General features: G+C 47.5%; 1 protein-coding gene across 1 annotated transcript; it reads left to right on the top strand.

Moving 5' to 3' along the window:
* Positions 1-393: 393 nt before the first annotated feature.
* Positions 394-18,066, top strand: CD59 (CD59 molecule (CD59 blood group)). Its single transcript, XM_006098063.3, has 4 exons — positions 394-514; positions 5,854-5,932; positions 10,346-10,447; positions 16,622-18,066. The coding sequence occupies exons 2-4, from the start codon at positions 5,866-5,868 to the stop codon at positions 16,819-16,821; spliced, it is 369 nt and encodes a 122-aa protein (XP_006098125.1). The 5' UTR covers positions 394-514; positions 5,854-5,865; the 3' UTR covers positions 16,822-18,066.
* The last annotated feature ends 40 nt before the right edge of the window (positions 18,067-18,106 follow it).

Raw genomic sequence — 18,106 nt, 5'->3', positions numbered from 1 at the left:
TAGCACTCTCTCATTGATTTCAAAGAGGAAGGGAGAGGGAGAGAGCGTCATTGATGGGCTGCCTCCTGCATGCCCCCTGTTGGAGATCGAGCCGCCAGCCGGGCCCATGCCCTGACCAGAATCCATCCGTGACCTTCTTGTTCATAGGTCGAGGTTCAACCACCGAGCCACGCCAGCCAGGGCCAATGCAAGCTTTTAAACCCGTACCAGAGTTTTATCTTAATCTAGCCCTGGCGTTGGGTCTTTTCTGATCCTAAGCCGGTGGGTGCCCAGGGTACCCGGGCCGCCTGCGGTGCCCCAGGGGCCCGCAGCCTGCAGCCTGCGCCTGTTGCGTTGGTAACCAGGACTCCTGGACTGAGGCGGCTGGGCGGGGCCGGGGCCTGAGGGGGCGGGGCCGGGGCCTGAGGGGGCGGGGCCAGCGCGAGGGGCAGAGTCCCGGGCGCCCGGGCTATAAAGCCGGCCGGTCCGCACAGACCGTGCGGCGCTGCGAGCGGGACTCTGGACACACTGCAAGGTAAGGCCTGGCGGGGACGAGCCGCGCGCGGAGCTCGGCGGGCACGCGCGCCCCGGGGCAGCTGGGCCCAGACCGCCCCCCGCCCCAAGCAGGCCCCCTTCGCGGACCTCCGCGCCTTGGGGACGGCCCCAGCTTTCCCCCCAAACCCCGGGGCCAGGTGTCCTCCCGAGGCCCTGCCCTGCCCCCACCGGAGGCGCCTGGTTGCACGCTGTAAGCTCCCCAGAGAGCCTGGAAGAACCCCGGCTTTCCCTGTTGACAACAGAGAACAAGGGGGGCGCAGGCACTCTTCCCGAAACACCCCAAATTCCGCGGGCCGTGCCCTCCATCCCCTCGGGAATATTCTCCTCGAACCCTGACCACGGAAGGGAAGCCCTTGCAGTTTAGGAAAAAGAAATTGCACCTTGAAATGAGGTTAACGCCGTCCCCTAAATGGTCACCGGCATTCTGCTCTTAACGTACAGGGTCTCCATTTTGAACTTTAATATACCGGGCAGTGCTGAAAACCAGGCATTTTAAGTCCAAGTTTGGTGTGAGGTTTTGTTTTGTTCTTTTTTTTTTTTAACGTTATTTTTGTTGTTGACACTGTTACCCATGGAGGTTTTGTCTTCCTGGGCCGGCTGGGGCTGCGCTCTAAATAGAATCTGACAACCGACTGTTAAACAAATGTTAAATCGTGCCCTGGCCGGTTCGGCGCAGTGGGTAGAGCGTCGGCCTTCGGACTGAAGGGTCCCGGGTTCGATTCCGGTCAAGAGCATGTACCTTGGTTGCGGGCACATCCCCAGTAGGGAGCGTGCAGGAGGCAGCTGATCGGTTTCTCTCTCATCGATGTTTCTAACTATCCCTCTCCCTTCCTCTCTGTAAAATATCAAAAAAGTATATATATATATTTTTAAAAATTCAATCGTGATGTGAATGGCTGTGAAGGAGAAGCGGGCTCTTTAAGGACCCTGGAAAATGTGCCTACTCACATGTTCCATTTCTCTGACATGTAGGATCCTTTCAATGAAAAAAAAATGGCTCCTCCGCTGGCCCCACCCCCGCCCTGGCGCCGGCCGGCTCTGCGCACGGGGGTTGGCGACTCCAGGTCTGCAGCGCCAGTGGGGGCTCCGGGCCCCCTGGCCAGGGAGCTGGGCAGGCCTGCGGGCCAGGTCCATGGCCCAGGCTCCTGGCCCAGGTTCCGAAAAGGTCCATGGCCAGGGCTAGGGCTAGATGAAGGCCTTTAAGAAAAAATTTTAATTGCTTGTTTGAGAAACATCGATTTGTTGTTCCACTTACACCTTCTTTGGTTGATTCTTGTCTGTGCCCTGAATGAGAATCAACCCTCAACCTTGGCCTATGCCAGCGCTTTAACCACCTGATCAAGACCTTGAAAACCTAGGAAAGTTTATGGTGTCCTTCGATTTGTTATTGAGAGAAAAAAAAAGAAAGAAACTGCAAGACAGATTTCCCCGTGTGTTGTTCTTTTACTATTATATTAAAATGTATTTCAAAACTCTTGTGCACACGCCAGCCTCACACTGGGCCCTGCTGTTTACTGGTTGGATAATCCTGAGTGAACTACTTACTGACATTTTCTTATCAGTAAAACCATAGAGCTTATTTTATTAGGTGTTACAAGGACTAAATGAGATAATTCACAGAAAGGGCTCAGTTTGGCCCCTGATATGTGGGGACCAAATGTGGGTGTGTTCATAGTTCAGGTCCCCATGTTCCCCACTGGGGACAGCCTACTCCCGTTCTCCAAGGTGGGCGGGCACACAGAGGGAGGTGGCAGTGTTCCCCCAAAAGTGGGGAAATGTATGACCCCCAAAGCAGATAGGAAGTTGCCTTACTGTGGACCAAACATGCTTGAGATTTGTGGCTTCTGTATTTTCAAAGTAGAAACGGGAGATTGCTGAACTTTCTTGTAAGAAAACATCGGATTAAGCTGAGTGGCTTGGAAGATAAAAACCCAAATAGAATGGATTTTAGGAGAGGACAGTGCTTATCTACTGGAATTCATCTTCAGCAGCTCCAAGTACAACCTCTTAAAAGGATCACATTAAAAATTCTGGGCCAGCTCCTGAACCTCAGCCAGACGGTCACAAACAAACCCAAGCCCAGAGGTGCTTGAGTTTTTCTAAAGAAGATGATGTTTTTTGCCTGCCCCCCATAGCTTCATTAAATGGTTGACTCCACGAAATATCTTCATTAAATAGCTGGCTCGGCAGTTATAATCTAGAGAGCAGGGCCATGAGTAGACTCTGTAATAAGAGGCCCTCTGGAAGTCCTGGAACACATTTCCGAGAAGGCCCTGGTGACAGAAGCTTTAGGTTTGTGTGGTTTAGGGAGGTCTGGGGTGGTTGACTCTGGCAGTAGGACCTCAGAGTGGGAGGGGCTGTTCATTATGATGTGGCTTTTTTTTAAAAAAATATATTTTATTGATTTTTTACAGAGAGGAAGGGAGAGCGATAGAGAGTTAGAAACATCAATGAGAGAGAAACATCGATCAGCTGCCTCCTGCACACTCCCCACTGGGGATGTGCCCACAACCAAGGTACATGCTCTTGACCGGAATCGAACCCGGGACCCTTGAGTCCCCAGGCCGATGCTCTATACACTGAGCCAAACCGGTTAGGGTAATCTTACGTGGCTTTTTGTTTGTCTCTCCCTGCTGATGTGGTAAACCTCCAAGCCCTTGACACTGCTAGTCACCAGGTAATGTTAATAAGTTATGAGTTACCAGACCCTGGTGAATAGAAGTGTGATCCACCCAACTGTGGCTTTGCAAATAATCTATTGCCTTGGGATAGGTAACTTCATCCCCCAGGGCCTCCATTAATGAACTATAAAGTAAGAACGTTGGGTTTTATCTTTGAGAACTCATCTAGTCTTAAAGTGCATCAGCTTTTGAGGCCCCAGGCTCCCAGGAACAGTAACTATAGTCTTGGGCATCTGTGAATCTCTTCCCTGGTGGTCTCCGTCTGGCAAGTTTATTTCGGAAGCCGAATTCCCAAGAAGTCTCCCCACTAGAGAGTAACTGTGGTGAAGCACTCACACCTGGTCTTAAATACTGTTCTACCATGTACCAGTTTTGAGGTGAGTGTATTAGTTTAAAATTGGGGCTGAAACAAATCACTATACACTTAGCAGCTTGACACAAATATGACTCTTACAGTTTGTAAATAAGAGCCTCACCAGGTTCAAGTCAAGGTGTTGGTGGGGCCATGTTCCTTTCTGGAGGCTTTGTGGGAGAACCTGGTTTCTTTTTTCTAGTTAACACAATTACAGTCCTTGTGGTTGGAGGACTGAAGTCCCATTTCCTGGCTGAGTGTCAGTTGAGGACAGTTCTTAGCTTTCATAGGCGCCTGTTTGCCTCAGCTGTGGCCCCCTTCTTTCTTAAAAATCAGTAGTAGGTGAAATCTATCTCACTCTGAAGCTCTTGCCTCTTCTGTTTTCCTGTATCTCTGAGACTGCTGCCTTCCTCTTCCTCTTAAATGTAGTCACCCAGCTTAATTTATGCATTAGAATCAAAGGAGGTGATATACGAGGGAATCCATGAGATTCATTGGTAGTAGATTAGGGAGGTGAGAGAAAGCAAAGCTTATTTACCTTGGTGGGTTGAGGATGGTTAATAGCATTTTCAGCACAAGAGATGGTATTCAGGGAACAAAATAACAATGAGGAATGGTTCTGTGGCTTCATGCTCTGGTGTGGTGGGTGTGCCCTAAAGGGTCTGGCAAAGGAGAATACTCTGAAATTCCAAAGCTGTGTTATCTTAGATACAAACACAAACAAACAAACAAAAACACAAAACAACAAAAAACAAGATACGTTCCTTAAGAGAAAGACTAACCTGTGACAAGGAAGCTGTAGGCCTATGACATGACTACCTGCCATGACCTGCTTTTAATTAGGAATTTTTATGTTCAGACCATCCTGTATGGTCACTTCAGTTTCTGAGTTTGTACGGCCTGCCACGCAGGACTCCCCAAGCTTGTCAGGTTTAGTATGTGGGCCCCCTTTTTTCCACAGACAATTAAAAGTCTCCGTGTGTCTTGACTTCCTTAGCAGACAAAAGAGGGTTTAAGGCATTCCAGTCCTCCCTCCTGTCCCCTGATGCCCACTGCTACACATCTAGGCATGAATGTAGTGCGGACTAGTCATCAAAGTTACCTGAGTAGGAAATAGGCCTCTGTGATCCTTCAGCATAGTCAACTTTTAGTGGAGAATGCCAACAGCATGCTGCCAGTCGGTTACTGAATTTCCCAGGGCAAACAGGATTAGGAAAGATGGGAAAGAGGATAAGAACAGGCTGTGTATGTGGCCAGCAGCACATTTCCCAGGAAGATCCGCCAGTCACAGCTAGACAACGGGAGGTGGAGACAACCCATTTTTTAAAAATAACCTAATAGGAGACAATAAGACATAGGCAAGTTATGGGAGGGTGGGGGGACTGTTAACCCCATAGTCCTCAGCCAATGAGGAACCAGGAAGGACTCTCACACACTAGCGATAAATTGCCTGTGATCCCTGCTGCTGCTTCGTGTGCCTGCTCAACCAGACACCCAATTTTGCAAGACTGCATTAAAGGTCTCATTTTCACCGGACTTCAGGTCTCTGAGTCCGTTATTTGAATTCAGACAGGTGAGCATTTCTCACACCTGGAACTCCTTTACTTCCCCAGAGTGAACAAGGAGGTGTTCCCAGTATACTTGCTAAAGTGGGGAGCGGGAGCTTCCAGCACGCTAAGCTGTTGCCTCCTGTTCTGCTCCCGGGTACATGTTGGTGCCCTCCAGAGTCTCTCGTTTGGTCGGATGCCCTTAGTGGCATGGCCTGGAGAAGCGGCCTTCACTAGGCTCCGGCGCAGCCAACAGCACTGGGTGGAATGACAGCAGAGCAGGGGTTGCAGTTGCTGTATTAAGTACTTTCCTCACATTCTCAGTGGACTGAACAACCTTCATGGGGAGAGCAGTGCTGTTCCCCCTGCTTGGAGAAAGGGTCCGAAGCTATTATAGGTTAGAGCTAGGGTGGGGCCCGGGCAGTCCTGACTCTGGGCCCTGTGTGCTGCGACTCCCCATGGCTGCCCCCCTCACCAGGATCGACAGCCTTTCTTTAGTAAGCTGAGGTCTTAGGGCAGGAGAGGGGACCAAGTGCTGCCCCATCTGAGAGCATCCTTTGCTTCGTAGATTTGCTTGGTAGAATCTACCTGGTAGATTCCCTGTGTTTTCTTGGCCTGCTAGCTCCTTCCCCATGTCTCCTGAAGCCCCCCAGACCTTTAATTCCTGGTTTCTGAGATAACCAGTCAGTAGTCAGTCATCTGTTGGTTCATGACGATTCTTTGTGTGTCTTCCTTCCAGACTCTGTAGACAATGGGAAGCAAAGGAGGGTTCACCCTGCTCGGGCTCTTGATCATCCTTTCCGTCCTCTATGATCCAGGTGAGTGGTCCAGAGGGACATGGATCTCGACCATCTGGGCCCCCTTGGTCACACGCTTCCTTTTTCTTAGGCCCCAGAAGACTGAGCTGATGCCACTGCCCTCAGCCTGGCTTTGGTGGCTTTGCCTTCCAGTCTTACAGGTCCAGGGCTGTGTGACAACTCCTTCCTATGTTACAGGCTTGCCTGCAGCGGAGCACCTTCCCGGGTTACAGCCATTCTGGGTTACGGAGCTGCTTCTGGGGGTGGGGGTGGAGCGAAAGGGGTACACTCAGCAGCTTAAGTTTCTCCCTCTCATCACAAGCTGCTGGGATACCAGTGGACCCATCTTTAGAGAGCTGTGCTCTGTCCTTCTGCCTTGACCTTTATGCACCATGATGAGGATGGTGCTCATAGTAACAGCAGCAGCAGCTAATGCCTCTAGCATTTCTGTGCCAATCACTGTTCTGAACACTTCACAAGTATTTACTTATTTCATCCTCAGGCCAACCCTATGGAGTCGGTACTGTTTTTATCGCCATTTTACAACTGACAATACTGGGGCCCAGAGAGATTAAATAGCTTGTAAACTATCCTACAGAAGTGGCATAGCCAGAATTTGAACCCAAACAGCTTGGCACCAGACCATCTGCTCTTAACTCTTTCATCGCCGGGCCGCCCCTCCCTGGCTCCTGGAGGTATTGGTGTGTTTCTGAGTCTTAGCCTCTGTAACACTAGGAACACCAGTGTGACTTGCTTTGCGTCATCATAAGGATCAAGTTTTTCATTTTCTGCCTGTGTCATACTGGTACCGCCAGTTTTGTGGGGGGAGGGGACAGAGAAGGAAATAGTGCAGTGAGCAAAAGGAGAAAGGTATCTGCCATGTTGGAGCTTGCCTACATCTTAGTTGCTCTAGTGGCTACCATATATTGAATGCCTGTTGCGTAGTAGGGACGGTGCCACGCCCGCTCTCATTGCATCCATCCCGTGAGGGGTTAGTGCAGTTAAACCCATTTTATAGTTGAAAAAGCTGAAGCAAAGAAGAAACCAGTCCAAGGACACATTTGAATGTGCTCTCCCTTTGGGGGATGGGGGGAGGGGGGCGGAGAGACAGGGGAGAGAAGTGATGACTCCTCTCCTTCCCACCTCCCTCCCCACCTCTGCTGATTCTAGCCAGGGTGGGTTGTAATGTGGCTCACCTACATTACAACACTACATTACTGTCTGGATTCTTCTAGCCAGTGTATTTTCTGTAGTTAGAATAACCTGGTCATGCCCCTTCCAGAATTCTGTTTATGGCACAGGCCTGGGTCTGGGGCCATCAGCTGTTCTGAGACAGGCCCTTTGTCCGAGACTCAGCATCTAGAGCAGATCCTTCTACCCAGGCTTAGCAGTGAAAAGATCCAACAGTCGACCGCTGACTTATTGCTGGTCGCTGACCTGGGTCTCCCCGGTAATTTGTGCCATTTTCTTCTCTTTCCCACTCAGGACGATTAGAAGAATGACATGGTTAGACCAAGCTTCGGTTTCAGAACTGGCAGCCTTGGTTTGAGGCCAGCTCGCCCACTTAGTAGCTGGGTGAACTTGGGCAAGTTAGTTAACGCCTTAGTCTTAGCTTCCCCTTGAAAAAATGGTGATGGAGGTCACGGAGCCCTCCTCTTCTAACAGACTGAGGTTCACATGTGGGTGCCCAGATGTGTGAACACTGAACCAGTGTGTCAGCTCTGAGCACTTCTGCCCCCTGAAGTCCCAGACGTGAGCTTCTGTCTCATGGATGGTCAAGAAGGCCAATGAACTCTAGCTCTAGCCAGGAGAAAATTCGAGCCCATGGGCAACCAAAGAGCTAGGCTAGAACATTCCCTCCCTCTTGTATTCTTTCCACTCCTGCGTGTGCACACATCTGGAGCAGAGAAGAGAAGAGAAAAACTGCCTCTTGTCCCTTCTCATGGTGGCTCCCTGTCACGCAGGCATGGCAAGCACTTCCTGGGGAGAAGAGGCAGAGTGGGATAACGGAGGTCTGCCCCAGGCATGGCAGACTCGCCTGACCTGGCAGAAGGCCAGTGGGAGGAAGAAGGTCATGTCTAATTAGAAGAGGGTGCGTCCGCATGAATCAGGAGCACCGTCTTGCAACACTTCTCTGCCTCTCCCCATGACAGATGTGCAGTAGGACCTATCTTTTTCTTGTCACCGTTGATATAAAATGGAGAAGGGAAAAATAATCCAGCAAAACCTGAAGTCTAGCTAGCAAAGAGGAACCCTAAGAACATGAACAGGAGCAGAATTGATTTTCACATCAGAGAACCAAAGGCAATTTGCATCCGATGTAGCCGGTTCTGTGTTCAGTGTCACTGCTAATGCCTGGTTGCCCACCTACTTGGCCTTAAGGTGTGCGGCTGCGGTCTCTCCCTTGATTATGTGTGCTTCTGGCGATGGGTCAGCCACTGAGCAGAGAGCAGCTTCAGTGAGGGCACCTTACCCAAAGGTCAGAGGCAGGAGAGCCAATAGTTGAGGTTTTGCAGGCCAAGAGACAAATTCAAGGATATTCTGTAGGCTTTTATATAAATAACAAGAGAAAACAAATTAATACAGATTTTCAATTGGCAAAATTTGAAATGTTACAATTGAGTACAGTTATTTGTAACACAGACCTACTAATGGGAAGAATGGAATTCTTTTTGGGAGAAGAACATTTTGCTTACTTGGGTTTCAGAAATTTGTGTTCCCTCTCGTTCAATTGGTCACAAGTATTCATCTGTTAGTGCTGATCTGTAATGAGATGTTCTGTAGTTCATCTTTGAAAATGTCTTTTCACACAGGGAGCTACCACCAAATACTGACTATTAATCCATGAGAATGTGATTTCATAGAGCAGTTGTTGCTGGGCAGGCATTTATAGAATTTTGTTAGCTTATTCAACTTCCAGTTGAAATGATTAATTAGGAGAGTTATATGGATTTTTAAATATGGAAATTTCCTTTGCACTTGCATCAGGGTCCAAAAACTGTTGCTAGAATTGTAGTTTTGTCAGCAGGGGACAAGGGGATCTCTGCACCCCCAGTTCTTGTCTTGCTTATGGGGAATAAATCAAACAAGAGACAACAACAGCCAAAGCAGATGAGGATTTATTTGTAGGAAAGCGATACACTCAGAGAGGACCTGAGCGGGCAATTTAGCTGGCTGAGACCAAACTGAGTGCCCCTGATATTGGGGAGTTTAGAGGATTTATACCCCTAGATTGGCATGCCCCTAGTCAAGGAGCTAGTCACACCCTCCTTCATATCTCAAAAAAAAAGCATGTATATATATATATATATATATATATATATATATATATATATATATATAAATAAAAGAGAAACATGCAAATTGGTGTCACTCCGCTACGCCCACCAGCCAATCAGAGTGACTATGCAAATTATCCAACTAAGATGGCAGTTAATTTGCATACGCAGGCGTGGAGCGAAGACTGAAGACGACGGAAGATGGCGGCGGCCATGGAGCTGGAGCGAGCAGGAGGCTTGGGTTGCTCCCGGCGATGGAGGAAGCCAAGCTTCCAGCCAGCCCTGGGCTCCGCTCGAGGAGTTGGGGGGGGGGGAGGGGGCTAGGAGCAGCTGGAGCAGAGAAGCCAAGCCTCGCTGCTGTGGCCAGACTAAAGGCCTGGGTCCTGGGTGCCGGAGGAAAACCAGTGCCACAGCCAGGGGAAGGAAGGCCTATTGTGCACTGGCTTCCCTCTGGCCCCAGCTTTGTCTGGAAGGACATCCGAATGAGGTCCAAAAGAACGTCCGGTCTAATTAGCATATTACCCTTTTATTATTATAGATATTTAAGCTATAAGGCTCCTTCATTTAGATTGGTGGTGGGGAACCTTCTTTATGCCAAGTGCCATTTGGATATTTATAACCTCATTCGCTTAATATAATTCACTTAATGTAAATTTATGTTGCTATGAAAGAAGCTCCTAGATGTATTGAATTTTGAGTCTCACCTGTGGTTGCCTTGGCAGGGCCGGACCACATGATTTCTCGTGCCTCATGTGGCCTGCAGGCCAGACGTTCCCCACCCCTGATCTAGGTCTAAGCCATCATTTAGCTCCCATGGTGGAGGGGCTCTGAATCTCTCCAGCTCACATAGGGGCTTGCTGCCTCCATTGTCTATTTTCAGTTTGTTACATCTCACTCTTATTTCCTCTATGTCCCAGCTTAGAGGTCCGCCCAGAGGTCAGCTGCCTCTCCCAGCCTCTTCCAGCTTATATCTTTCTCTCTGCCTACTCTTAACAGTCTGAGCTTGGAGAAATCTACCTGCTGCAAGTGTGTGTGGGAAAGGAAGCATGCTGGCCTCTGCCCCATGGTCATGGAGATGGTGGGCTTCCTTCTGCAGCCAGGAGGGCAAGTGAGTGCTGGTCTACCCGATTCTGACGGCTCTTCTTCCTGATTCCAGGTCATAGCCTGCGGTGCTACTACTGTCCCAACTCTGTTGGTGCGTGCAATCGCACCACCGACTGTACCGCTAATTTTGATGCATGTCTCTATGTCAAAACCGGTAAGAGCCTCCCCCTTCTCTCTTTCCTGCATGTCTCTACGTCAAAGCCGGTAAGAGCCTCCCCTTTCTCTCCTAAGGGTAATGGGATGATGGAAACCTGGTAATAGGTACCATTTAATAGCATCAGCTACATGCAGCACTAAGCATATGTTATATGTTTTTAATTGAATGCTTCTCACCTACCACACAGGGTAATGTTTTGTATTCTCAGTTCTTAAATGAGGAAACAGAGGCTCAGATTAAGCAACAGACTAAGGACAAGTAACCAACCCAGGATTTGAATGTGGGAATCCGTCTATTCCAACGCTTATTCTCTTAACAGCAATGCTGGCTGCCTTCCCGTCTTTTAAGAGCCTCCCGGGTGTCAGAGTCTGAGCAGGTGGCTAGGGATGCAAAGATGAGGAAAGGAGATAAAATTATGGCAGAGGCCTGTTTATTAGCTGTCAGAAATGGGAAAGGGGAAAAGCGTTCTGAGTGTGACAAAGGCAGGTGCCACCCAAGGTTTGTGGCCTCAGAGAGCAGGACACTCAGGGAAACGGGGTTGGGGACAGCTAGGACTGCATTTCCCACATTGGTCAGGCTCTAGAAGCTCTATCTCCATAATCCTATTCAAACAGGACCTGGGAAGTGGTGGACAAGGAAAGAAACAGCAAAGCCGTGCCCTCTTCTGTTCTCGTGGATGTGGTTCTGGGTTGAATCTATGTGTGGAAATGATACTGGCGAGGAACGGCTATGTCTGGGTCTCCTTAGGTAACGTGCAAGGAAAAATCCCCCAGACTCACTTCTCTAAGAGATAAAAATAAAAACGCCCTTCAAGGTTATATCTCTCTTTTACCCTCTGCCACAAAGCCTTCACGGTGGGAACATCAAGGAATGTTGAACAGCTCCGGTAAACTCATGAAAGCTTTGGGAGAACCGCAGGTTCAGAAACACCCATAGAAAGGAAGGAAGATCAATTTCCCCAGAAAGGAGATATCCTTCAATAAGTAAGAACACATTAGAATTACCCTGTCTGAAAAACAGGGGTATCTGTTATTTTTTTTATTTTTTTATTTTTTTTTACAGAGAGGAAGGGAGAGGGATAGCGAGTTAGAAACATTGATGAGAGAGAAACATCGATTCAGCTGCCTCTTGCACGCCCCCTACTGGGGATGTGCCCACAACTCAGGTACATGCCCTTGATCGGAATCGAACCTGAGACCCTTGAGTCCGCAGACCGACGCTCTATCCGCTGAGCCAAGCCAGCTAGGGTGTATCTATTAATTTTGATATAAATTCCTGGAATGCAGATCAAGTTCCAAGCCCTCTATACAAGGAACTTGATTCTTTAGAGGCACAGTTCCTTGGCCTCTGGAGTACCCTATCAATTCATTGTTAGCGTAGAAAGCATAGGAAGGCCTCCAGAGAGAGAGGGAGAACATAGTCACTCACTTCACAAGTATTCGGCACCAGTTGTATGTGAGCAGAGACCTGGTTCTTTCCTAACCTGCTACCAATAGGTTCTTTATAAAAGGTGTGTGTTTGATGGTAGAGGTGGACTAGAGCCAAAATATTTTTTCCAGCTCTCAAATCCCATTCATTGTTTCTTATCTCAATTATTAGGCTTTTATTTTAATTTTTTTCCAATTTTATTAATGTAAAAATTGGGTATATTTAAGGTGTACAAGGTGCTGATTTGATGTACATTTACATTATGAAATGGTGACCACAAACAATCTAATTAACACATCCATCATCCCACATAGTTACCTTTTTTGTGTGATGGAGAACACTTAAGATCTATTCTCTTAACAAACTTCAAGTATACAATACAGTATTATTAACTATAGTCACCATGCTGTACACGGATCCTCAGAACTTACTCGTCTTAGAATGACTTGTTAAGCTTTAAAAATGCTTGATGTCAACAATGAGGCACACTTCCTAGAAAGGCCAGAGTCCAGAACACTGACTTCACCAAATGCTCGCGAGGATGTGGAGCAACAGGAACGCTCATCTACTAGTATTGCTGGTGAAAATGGAAAATGGTGCAGACAGTTCGGTAGTTTCTTCAAAAAACTAAACATACTCTCACCATGTGAGTCAAACATTGTGTTCCTTGATATTTCCCCAAACGAGTTGAAAACATACATGCCCACCTTGACCTGCATACAGATGTTGGTAAGTTTTATTTATAGGTGCCCAAACTTGGAGCAACCAAGATGGCCTTCAGTAGGTGAATGAATAAATAAATGGGCACATCCAGACAGTAGACTAAAAAGAAATGAGTGATTAAGCCATAAAAGGCATGAAGGGAACTGAAATGTATTTTACTACGTGAAAGAAGCCAACCTGAGAAGGCTACCCCCCGCATCATTCCAACAATAGGACATTTTAGAGAAGGTAAAACTAAGGGGACAGTAAGAAGTCAGTGGTTGCCAAGGGTTAGCTGAAAAAAGGGAGGGGTGATGAAGTAGAGCACAGAATTTTAGGGCAATGAAACTGCTCTCTTTGATACTATAACAGTGGATACAGGTCACACATTTGTCAAACCCCTTAGAATGTACCAAACCTAGAGTGAACCCAAGTGTAAATTATGGACTCTGGGTGATAATGATGAGTCCCTGTAGGTTCATCAGGTGGAAAATGTACCATTTTGGTGGAGGATGTTCACTGTGGGAGCTGGTTTGGGGTGGGGGTGCCAGGGAGCTGTATGGGAACTCTGTCCTTTCTGCTCAGTTTTGCTGTGAATTTAAAACTCCTCAAGGATAAATCTAGTTTTTTAAGAAGGATAATATGAATCTTAATTTTTTTTCTTCTCATGAATGTAAGTCCCCTTACTTAAGCTAGACATCTTAAAATAGATATATTCTCTAAAACATCCTGAGACCCAGGTACATACTCTCACCTCTGTTTCCTGTGGTTCGCCCGGCTTACGGGAAACTGTACTTACTGGTGCCGCGTTTCAAAGGAAAACCTGGTTCACTGGTTGAGCTTTTAAAGAGAGAAGGCAGAGTGGCCTCAATGCTGTGAAACTGTTCTGCAAACGTCTCTAGAAGCAGAGTCCCGGGCCCAATGGCTTGACAGTTGGGCACATGTGAGTGACATCCACAGGCAGCACACGCTTCGTTCTCTAAAACCATCTTGCCCGGCCCATTGACTCAGAAAGTAGCCCCGATTATTACAGAAATTAATCAGACAGAGGCCTCAGCTTCAGAAGGAGCCCTAAGAAGTGCGCTTCGCAGGCCAGGCACTGTAATTACAGAACAGAATGCCGTCCCCAGCCATGGTCTCCATTTATTATAACTTCATACGTACTCGGCCGGTGCGGCTCAGTGGTTGAGTGTCGACCTAGGAACCAGGAGGTCAGGGTTCGATTCCCAGTCAGGGCACATGTCCGGGTTGCGGGCTCGATCCCCAGTGTGGGGCGTGCAGAAGGCAGCCAATCAATGATTCTCTCTCATTGATGTTTGTTTCTATTTCTCTCTCCCTCTCCCTTCCTCTCTGAAATCAATAAAAATATATATTTAAAAAAACAAAAACAAAACAAAGTAAGGCAGATACTAACAGAGCATCTAAATCCCCCTCCAGCTCTGGAGACATCAGCCTTGGGAGGGCACACTGTCATAAACACCAGTCAGAGGCCAGGCACTGCATTAGCGAAGGCATTTAACTACTTTAGCCACCCCCACCCCCCAGCCGTAAAATGGGAATGCCTATCTCCTGAGGTCAGCGAAGCACTTAGAGGTGAGAACGGGTATCATAGTGCTGTGCAGATTCTGTCTAGAGGAGAGGCAGGTACTGGGTGTTCACTGAAGCACTATTTACTGGCATCCTGGCCGGGTCCTGGAAGTGTAAACCGTGTGCTTGGAGTCTGGCAGAAGTGTCTGATGACGGTGTCACGTGATCCTTGCCGTAACGGCCTGCTGAACACAGGCACCCTAGGACGGTTGTGCGCTGCTGCTTGGTGAAGGTAGGCTCAAGCCAAATCTTCAAAGAGAAGGTGTGCCAAGCAGAGCGAGAAAACCCCTAACATCCCAGTGACTTGGATATAATCCACTTTTATTTGGGTGATTCTGGTCGTGGCTTTGGTGAGAGACGCACTCTCATAAGGTTGTTATACAAATAAGATAATTCAAGTAAAGTGCTTGGCTCACTGCAGGACACTTAGTAAGTGGTTCATCGGTAGCAATTATTAATAAAATTACTCTCTGTTCTCCCCAAGCTGTTAGGCTTCCCTAATTAAAAATCTGTTAGCTTTAATGCTTTCCCAGTTCCAGTGCCTGACTACTGTTCCGTAAAGCAGTAACTTGTCCTATTCAACAGCATCCTCTAGTACAGTGTTAGAAGCATACACTTAAATATCTATGATCCAAGCACGTAGAGCCGTTGGAACACTCTGCCAGCCTCTGCCACTTACACTTCACTGTGGGTCTCAGAGGTTTTAAGCCGCCTGTGAAAAACAGCCAGGAAGCAGTTGGGTGGGGTGTAGTCTCAGTGAGTCACCAGGGTGGGGCAAGTGGAGTTTATCAGGATTTGGCACCTGCCTGCACCTCTGCAGACTGTGTGGCGAGCGTGCTCGACACAGGAACACTGGCAGCTGTCCCTGAAGCCACACAATTCCGTTTTCCCCTCTGTGTGCCCTGGTGCCTTTTGGGCTGCTGGCTCTTTGCTGTAGCTTAGGGTGAATGTTTGTGAATGAGTGAATCTGTGTGTGGGCCCTTTAAGAAGATGCCTGGGTTTCCAGCAGCCCTCCATCTCACCAGATGGAATCCCCGCTGATTTTCACAGCCAGATGTGGTGGAGACTCCTTCCCAGCACTGGTGCTCCAGGCTGGGGGACCTGGCGTGGGGCTGGGACTCCTCACCCCTCATGGGGGACCTTTGCAGCCAAGATATCCCTCCCGATTCGCAACTGCTGCATGTGGGTGTGAGTCCAGCCTGTTTCTCGACTCTGTCCTCCTATCAGTCTCAACGTGGCTTCTTCTTTATATCCTTAGTTACAGGAGCTCCATCCACTAGTCTTCAGAGAGTTCTCCAGGGTGTTTGTTCTATAAGTTAGTGGTTATTTTGATGTGTTCATGGGAAGAGGCAACCACAACACTCATCTACTCCACCATCGAGACCGGAATTTCTCATTGTAGTTTTGATTTGTAATTTCCTGATGACTAATGATACTGAGCATCTTTTCATGCGTTTATTGGCCCTTTGTATATCTTCTTTGGAGAAATATCCACATCCTTTGCCCATTTTTTAATTGGGTTATTTGTATTTTTATTGTTGAGTTGTGTTTTATGTATTCTGACTAGCCTCTTATGTCAGATATATGATTTGCATACCCTTTTACCCTCTTGTGTATTTTTTTAAAATATATTTTTATTGATTTCAGAGAGGAAGGGAGAGGGAGAGAGAGATAGAAACATGCATGATGAGAGAGAATCACAGATCGGATGTCTCCTGCAGGCCCCACACTGGGGATCGAGCCCACAACCCAGGCATGTGCCCTTGACTGGAATCAAACCTGGGACCTTTCAGTTTGCAGGACGACGCTCTATCCACTGAGCGACACCGGCCAGGATTTTGTGTATTTCTTGATAGTGTTCTTTGAAGCACAAACGTCCTTAATTTTGATGAAGTCCAATTTATCTATTTTCCTGCATACTTTTAAAACTCAGGCTCTTCCACATGAACACCTACGGGTGTATGTCATTACTGTCCATATGGATATCATTGTGTGGAGCTCTACAGTAATTTTTCAGACACTTCTTTTATTAATGGGCTGGTTTTATAGTTTATTACTGTTACAGATAGTACTGCAATGACCATGGGGGGGCATATATCTTAACCTTTTTTACAAGTAATGTCATAAAGTCTAGAAGTGGAATTGCTGGATCGGTGTGGGTGTGTATTTAAAAATATTGATAAGTCTCTTAAAACATCAGTATGATTGCCTGTTGCCTCCCTTCCACACACAATCCTGCTGGCTCTGATAAGACTTTGTATTTATGGGAAAGTTCCACTGAGAGCTGTATCATCACTGAACTGTTCCCCTTTGCAACCCAACTGGGATGCCCGTTCTTGCCCACATATCTCTACGGCCACAAGGTCAGTTCCCAGGAGTAGAATCGCGGGCTCCAAGGCAGGCACGGAACTTGACCCACTTGCTTGCTTACCCTTGTGTGTGTTTCTCCCACAGAGACACGAACGTACTATCAGTGTTGGAAGTTTGAGAACTGCAACTACGAATACCTCTCAAAAAACTTAGGAGAGAATACTCTACAGTACGAATGCTGCCAGAAGGACCTGTGTAACAAAAGCGGTGGAACGAGCATAACGGGCACCATGGCTCTGCTGGTGGCTCCGCTGCTCACAGCATTCTGGAAACTTCTTATCTAAATCAATACCAGGAGAGAGTCCCCTAACTCCCTGCTTCTGTGTATTCCTTATCTCCTTTGCTGCCACAAAAGCTTTCTATTTTCTTACTGGATCCTGTTGGGAGAGACCAAAACTAGCTTGAGCAACTTGGATAAGAGAGAGGGAGAGACCTGGAAAACCAGTCCTGTCTGCAGAGAAGGCCCCTCTGAGGGAAGACATTTAGGAGTGAATCACGTGCCATGACAGCTAGCTTAGTTCCGTGCTGCCTCCTCTGCTCGGTGCAGCAATAGCTTGACTAGATTCTGCAATCGTCAGTTATTTCCCCGCTTGTTCCTTGGATGTAGGTACCAGTATGATCAGTGATTTGGGGGGGGGGGGAGGTTGGAGCAGAGGGGTTCTTTTCACCAGTGTCTCTCACAGGGGATGCTTTCATCCCCTCCTTCTATGGCCCCTGTGTTGCCACGTAGGCATGAGGAATGTTCCAGATGTGGGCTGTCAGGGGCAACGGGATTCTAAATGCAGAGTGATTGGAATGACATATTCTTAACTAGAAGGTGTCTGGCAGAGTAGGAGGTAAGCTTTCCAGGTGGCAGGGCATAGAGGCACCAGGTCTGCCCTTTAGAGAGGTACCAGTGGCTGAAATTTGAATTTTCTTCTTTTCCTAAATTTTGTATGGGCTTTGCTGTCTTTCCCCAAAAACAACTTAAACACATCAGTTAATGGTGTTTTAAAACTATTGCCCTCCCTTTTCATTGGAATGATGACATATTTTCACTTTGTCACACAGTTCAAGACTAAATATTTGAACATTCTTTGCGACAAGTGATTTACAGTATCGTGTTGCTTATTTTGAGAATTATCAGTGGGAAAACCCTTATGTGTGTGTGTGTATTGGGAGAATACAATGGGAACATGTCACCTCGAACAGCAGCAGGCCCACAGGGATGTTCTACCTGCTGACACAAGCCTGTTGACTGCTAGCTGACGGGGCACAGATCATGCGATGTTCGTTTGTAGAGGCTGTTAGCATCCTCGCAAATGCCAAGACTTTGAGAAGCTCTACCAGTTTCCTAAAGAGAGACCCCTTTTCAGGAGGCAGAGTTTTGCCATTTTTTGTGTGTGTGGGGCGGCTGGTGAATAATTCTCAAGATCTGATAGACTTAATAACATTTATATTCTTATAACCTTGTCTGCTTTTAACAGCATGGCCTGACTTGCCAATGAAAGTGAGATTTCTTGATTAACATTAAAAAAAAAATGCCTTGACGCTCTATCCATTGAGCCAAACCAGTCAGGGAAATGATGC

Source organism: Myotis lucifugus, unplaced genomic scaffold (assembly GCF_000147115.1).
Source record: "Myotis lucifugus unplaced genomic scaffold, Myoluc2.0 scaffold_218, whole genome shotgun sequence".
Lineage (NCBI taxonomy): Eukaryota > Metazoa > Chordata > Mammalia > Chiroptera > Vespertilionidae > Myotis > Myotis lucifugus.
The sequence above is the reverse complement of the archived record's forward strand: the minus strand, read 5'-3'. Positions and strand labels throughout refer to the sequence as shown.

Coding starts and splice junctions, on each gene's coding strand:
- CD59 (XM_006098063.3), top strand. CDS start 5,866: ATGGGAAGCAAAGGAGGGTTCACCCTGCTCGGGCTCTTGATCATCCTT. Junction 5,933..10,345: donor TTCCGTCCTCTATGATCCAG/GTGAGTGGTCCA, acceptor TCCTGATTCCAG/GTCATAGCCTGCGGTGCTAC. Junction 10,448..16,621: donor ATGTCTCTATGTCAAAACCG/GTAAGAGCCTCC, acceptor TTTCTCCCACAG/AGACACGAACGTACTATCAG.